Source organism: Apteryx rowi, unplaced genomic scaffold, assembly GCF_003343035.1.
Source record: "Apteryx rowi isolate R43461 unplaced genomic scaffold, aptRow1 scaffold_146, whole genome shotgun sequence".
NCBI classification, from domain to species: domain Eukaryota; kingdom Metazoa; phylum Chordata; class Aves; order Apterygiformes; family Apterygidae; genus Apteryx; species Apteryx rowi.
This window is the reverse complement of record NW_020447708.1, coordinates 1,408,614-1,414,945: the sequence shown is the minus strand read 5'-3', so window position 1 is coordinate 1,414,945 and position 6,332 is coordinate 1,408,614. Positions and strand designations below refer to the sequence as shown.

Here is a 6,332-nt window from a genome sequence, read left to right as displayed (position 1 = left end):
GGGGTTCCTGAGGGCTGGCCTGAGCAGTAAAGACTGAAGCAAAGAAGGCATTCAGTAACTCTGCCTTCTCTGCATCCTTCGTCACCAGGGCACCCACCCCATTCAGCAGGGGGCCTCCATTTTCCCTAGTCTTCCTCTTGCTACTGATGTATTTGAAGAAGCCCTTCTTGCTGTCCTTGACATCCCTTGCCAGATTTAATTCCAAACGGGCCTTAGCCTTCCTCATCACATCCCTGCATACTCTGACAACGTTCCTATATTTTAGAGGGAAAGGACTGTCTTTGTTATACACATGCACTGCTTAAGAAAATGGGGCCTGGAAGAAGGATTGTCCTAACATAAGCAGAGTCTGCAAGCAGGGCTTGGATTTGTAAGTGTTTCTTAGAGTAGTCTTAAATTAAAAGTATTTGAGTAGAGAAGGGGGACAATTGAAGTTGCTGAGAGCCTAGAGGTTTCAATTTTACTCTCTACACTGATATCAAGAGCAGTTAAGACAAAAATCTGAAATGTTCAACAGTAGTACATTTCCCTTTCTTTTCACTTTCTTTATTTTTTTAACACATTTTCCAGCTAAAATGTATAAAGACTATGAAGACTACAGTCCAAGGTAGGTTGGATAAAAAACGTTTCTTTCCAACATGGGTAAAATAAGCAATAAATAATGATAGATGGCTTTGGAGGGTGGCACAGAGGAAATTCCATGAAACCTGCCTAGAAATATCAGAGAGTGGGGTGGTTATGAATAAATGTTTTCTGAAGAAAGCAGGAAAAATATTGCATTGGCACTGCATTCATTTTACCAATAATCAAATAATGTCATACTAATATGACAAATTTTATATATTTAAGTGAAAGATATTGAGCTAAAACTATTTACTATCACTCAGTCTCAATGACTCTCTAATAATTAAATGGAGCTCTTAGAACACTATGATAAATTATAAAATTACAGTCTGATGCTGTATACTTGCGGAGCAGTAATTTATATGTATTTACACTTCATACCCCTCTTTTACGCATTCCATTCAAAAGCCTTAAAACAGTCTGTTTACGTTGCTCGCAACTGCTGTATGGCTTATGATATGTTACCAGTCTGTTTCTCTCACTCCACATCAAAATAACTGCTTTAGAAAACAGATGGAAAGAATTTCATCCCACCTCAAACGTAAAAGGTCCTTGGAAAACAGAACAAAACCAAACCCTATCCCCCCTCCCAACAATCCAGCTACATGTTTACTTGAAATTGGGAAGTCTGTCGGTTCGTATATTACTGAGTCTGTTCAGTTAAAGAATATCACGGAAAAGTGGTGTTATATTGCGTCCCTATACCATGCCTCTTCAACAGGATGAAGTAATGCAGTGGGGACAGGGTCACCCAGTACTTCCCACTTACAATTCTCATTTTCACAAACATACTTAAAAACACTTTCAAGCAACACGAGGTCATGAAATACAGAATGCCATCAAATACCTAAAGCTGAACTTTGCTGTAGTCTTTTCTAGGTGTGCCCACATAAGTATTTTAGTTTGAATCAGGAGTGCACTTTTTAAGAAAACCTAAAGAGCCCCATTTAGCACTTTGGTTCATATTGAGAAGCGATCTTGGAGCACATGAACTGGCTTCCTTTCAGATGAAACTCAGCTAGAAGCCATGCTCCAGGACTGTTCCTCACATACTCCAACTGCTCACAGGAGTTCAGTGCCTGGGACCAGGCTTGAGCTAATGCAAATTTAACCCCTCCCAAATGCATATGGTGTTGTTTACCACTCCTGAGCATGAATTGTTTCACTTGATAGATGCACTCCTGCTGTGTCACATGACTATATGGGCATGGCCTCTTTGACCTGTTCCTCCTTCCCCTAGACCTGTCACATGTAGCTTGTAAAGGCAAGGCTCAGCTGCTGATGCATGAAAGGGGTGATCATCTGAAAGGGAGCACATTTCTCTGGGCTAAAGGACTTCGGCTCCAGAAGAAACGGGTATCTTGCCTGAATAAGTTTCTGTTGGCAAAAGAAAGCTCCATATCAGAGCAGTCAGAGTAAAAATGAGTAGCAGGATTAGAAAAGTTTGATGCAGTTCTTAAAGGGATTATATGGTAGGCCTGCAAGACAGAGTAAGAGATTGGACACACTGACCCATGAATCCCTTTTCAGTCCTCTTTTCACTGATTTATTTCACTGAAGTTAAGTGATTATTACTATTTCCAGAACTATATCAAACAGTATCTTAGTAATCTTGAGATTAGATTTATGTTAACTAAGATACAGGAAATAAGAGTTCAATTCTTCATTAGAGAGCAGGTCTCTCTTCAGAATATGGACAATACCCTTTCTTCCCCTTCTGTAAAACTATTATTTTTTCCCATATTTTTTGTCCTGTCTTGCAGGTCACATACAATCTGCTATTGCTATATATATGTAAAATGCTTAGAGTAGAATAGTGGGGTCCTAAATTAAGCTTATTATGTCAATTAAAAGTATTTCTCCATTCCCATTCTAGCTATGATGACTATTATACAGAAGATGACCCAGTTTATGGCAATCTCAGTCAAGATATTTTAGGTAAGCTTCACCTAAAGAACATCTATTTGGTGGATATAATAAATGCACGCTTAAAAGCAGAATGATCAACATGTTCTGTGTTTCTTCAATAGCAAACATGAGAATCAACTGCTTTTTAATTGCTGTATTAATCCCTACTTGAGAATAGAACCACCAACCACCATACTGCATTACTATTTGTAAGACCAGATCACACATTGAGTTTGACTTTTTACAATCCAAATGCTCCTGTTCAGCCAAATATCTCAAAACCAAGAGCTTTTCTACATGTAGAGCTGCATCTGTTTAAGTAACAGCTTTATTCGGGCACATTAAAGCAGTCTAAGACAAAACTACCCTCTGCCCAAAGTTGCTGCCCACACAGAAGTTGGCAGAAAGATACACTTACTGTTTTCTATTGTGGCTATTCACAGATCCATCTCTTGTTGCAAACTTGCACATCAGTGATATGGGCAAACAGAGCCCACAGGGGCTGAATGGTGGGCAGGCATAGCTTTCCTCTGCTTTGCTGAACTGAGGTAATAATGCCTGGCAGAAAGGTACAACATTAATGGCAGTAATATCACATAACTCTGCAGCTAGAGCTAGATACATTGAAGCATGTGTCTCAGAGCCTTTACAATGTTAAAGCAGGTATTAGGTAACATGGATGCAACTTTTTTGCTAGTCTTATTTGGGGTTAAGCAAAACTGAACTAAAGTACTTTAACAGAAAAAATCAGTTTTCACATATAGAATTTGCCTAAATTTTGCTACACCAACACTTGAATGCATTGACAATATATAAGCCTCAAAACTTTAAGTAATCTATTTTACTGATGTCTAAAATGAGATGTGGCATGAGAAAATAACTTGAATTAAAATCACAAAAAAACTAAAGGCAGAGTCAGGAATAGAATTTAATCACTAACTCCTGCAACTCACAGCATCATTCTCAGCCAACAAGTGTTCCTCCTGGACTCTGCATAGCCTCATACCTGAAAAGATTGCCTGCACTAACAAATATGCCAAATATGATGTTATCCCGTCCTGTAAGATGTTCACTTAGGAGCCTAAAATGACATCCACTTGCAGAATAATGAGAAAATTCACATCCATAAGTATAGAAAAAGATTTCTGGTTTCAGAGCACACATATCCGAATTTCCTAGCTATTTGCCCCTCTATAAGTAGAGGGAGATATCTATCTGTGAGACTTCAAAACAAAACAAAACTTCTACCAAAAGAAACTTGGGTGGAGTTTGTTCTGTAACAGGGAGGATCTGGTTGATCTTTAAATCATCAGTAGGGTGTTTTAATAACTAAAACTTTTTTTTTTTTGTGTGTGTGTGTGTGTGTGTGTGTGTGTGCGTGTTTTGATCAATTCTAGAGGAATGTTGTTACGAGCAAATGAAGTCCCAGCCCCAAAGGCCAGTTAACGAACTACAGGTATCTATTTTTTAACTTGATTTTGGATTTCTGAATTAGAGTATGTTGGTCTGTCTCAGAGCTCTTGTGTTTATCCCATGACAACACATAAGAAAAATCTTCATGCTGTTCATCACAAAAATTACCATGCCTCAATTCATCAGTGAATTTAAGCACAGATTTGGCCCTTTGTTCAGTCTGGGTTGCTAAAGAGGAGAATTATAGGTAGCTCGTTTCCATCCATATGGCATGATAAAGCTCAGTCTCAAGCATGCAGAACAGGCTAAATTAAGCCTGCAGCTACAGCCTTGGCTTATGTAAGGAATTAATTTTATTTCTTCTGGTCATCAATCAAATAAAAATACAGGCTGAGTCACATGACAATCATTTATTTGATCAACTCTCTCCTGCCCAGCATAAAATCTGTATGCCTTAACAAATGAAAGAAGCCTGATCTTCTATCGATTTGTATTTTGTTGTTGAATTACTTGGATGCCTAAAAACATGCAAGCTTCAGCTGAAATTTTTCTGTAATTGAAGCATTCATAGTATCAATTCCTTTGTTGCTTTCCAGGTATTTAAGAAGTGACTCCAGCCTCTCTCTTCCCCCAACATACTTCCAGGGGGGCACAAATATCCTTTCCCTAGACACTTGTTTTCATAAAACTCACAGAAACACAATCATCCATTAAGTTCCTATATCAAAAGTGCTGCACAATTTTGCTTGAAAAACTCATCGAGAGAAGCAGAGGAAACACACACACAGCACAGATTTTGCACTGGAAAACAGACTGTATATACAGACAAGAATTTGGCTTTCCCATACATACAAAGCTGGTGAAAAACATTGTTGCTAGTGACTGGATTCTAATAAATAAAATGGTGGGGGAAAAAAAAAAAAAACCCACACAGGCCAAACAATGTCTTGCATCCCAAAGAACAGGGATTAATAGGATACCCTTTTTCCAATAGAGAATCTTTCTGATGATACAATGATGAATTTTTCCTTACCACCACTACCTTAAGAATATGAGTCACTTACCATTAGGGTACATTGGTCTGGTTTCTCTGCTGCCACAGCTTAAACATTTGTGCTTTCTACAAGTTCATTTACAGCTAGCTTTGGTAAACTTCAGTCACATAATACGGACATACGCAAAGCCTTAGATATAATTTTAAGGCAAGCATTACTACTGAATGTTAAATACAAAGTGAATTTCCTTCTAGGTGGAGACTGCCAATCAGATGTGCTATGCCTCACTTGATCACAGTATCAAGGGAAAACGCAGAAAACCAAGGAGAAAGCAAGAGCCTTCATTAGAAGATCAAGAAGAAAGACCATCTAAAGCCACCATCATGCCTTCCAAAGTCAGCATTTATCTCAATAGTGAGCAGCTGGCTGCTGAAAACACAGCAAAGGCAGAAGCTATTCATGATGATCCCATCAGATTAATGGGTTTGATTCATACTGCAAAGGAGAACATTTGAAGTGGATTCATGAAGCAAGTATGCAATAGTAAAGTGAGATCTGCTTGTTCATTCTGGAGGAACAATGAGTGATTATAATATCCTGGCAAACTGACATATCAATGGTGTAAAACAGGTAAGTTAAGTATTCAAACTGTCTTCCAAGCGTATCTATGGACTACGCTGGAAGTAACTACAGATCCAGACTATCACTTTGAAGGACCTACCCTTCCAAAGATGTTTTGGAATGGAGTTGTAGGTGCTGGTGTCTCAGAATTTGACTCCAAAGAAGCATTGACCTAGTATTTATTCCAGTAAAATTTAATCCTTTGCTTCAAAAGACCACGCATACGTCATTCCTATGTCAGTCAGTCCCAAAATACCCGCTCGGTTGTTTGTAGAGCTCTAGCACATTTTCACTCTTTTTCTACTTAAGTTTTAGCAACGTGGTTTTAACAACACACTTTGGAAACAAATGGAATTTCACATTTGCACAGCTAAGGATATAGTTGATTTTTCAATTAAAAACTGTTCTGCTATTCACCATTTTGTACTTTCCCATTGTGACTGGTCTACAGTAATATGCCAATATATCTAAAGCTAATCAGAGAATAATTTAACAACTTGTTTAAATTAGTAGTTGTACATCCAGCAAAACTTAATATCCTTATACGCCTTTAGTTTCCTTTTGTGAACAATACCAGAACACATCTCAAATCTTTGCTCCTCTACTAACATAATGCTGTATCTGTCCGTATTCAACAGTCTGTAAAGATATTGGCAAACGATTTGTAAAAATAAAACTCCCAGGGAGGGTGTCTTCCTTCCAATATTATAATTGATATTTTAATTCATACTGGTTTTACATTGTCATTTTTAACAAGTATTTAAAGAAATT

At 37.9% G+C, this 6,332-nt stretch overlaps 1 protein-coding gene across 1 annotated transcript in view; it reads left to right on the top strand.

Annotated features, from left to right (window-relative positions):
* The window catches only part of LOC112962315 (T-cell receptor-associated transmembrane adapter 1), a 14,839-nt gene extending 8,552 nt beyond the window's left edge, over positions 1–6,287 (top strand). Inside the window, exons 3-6 of the mRNA XM_026058361.1 lie at positions 571–607; positions 2,501–2,562; positions 3,930–3,988; positions 5,195–6,287. Of these exons, the coding sequence (XP_025914146.1) occupies positions 571–607; positions 2,501–2,562; positions 3,930–3,988; positions 5,195–5,455 (419 nt within the window). The 3' untranslated portion in view covers positions 5,456–6,287. The remainder of the gene's footprint in view (positions 1–570; positions 608–2,500; positions 2,563–3,929; positions 3,989–5,194) is intronic.
* The last annotated feature ends 45 nt before the right edge of the window (positions 6,288–6,332 follow it).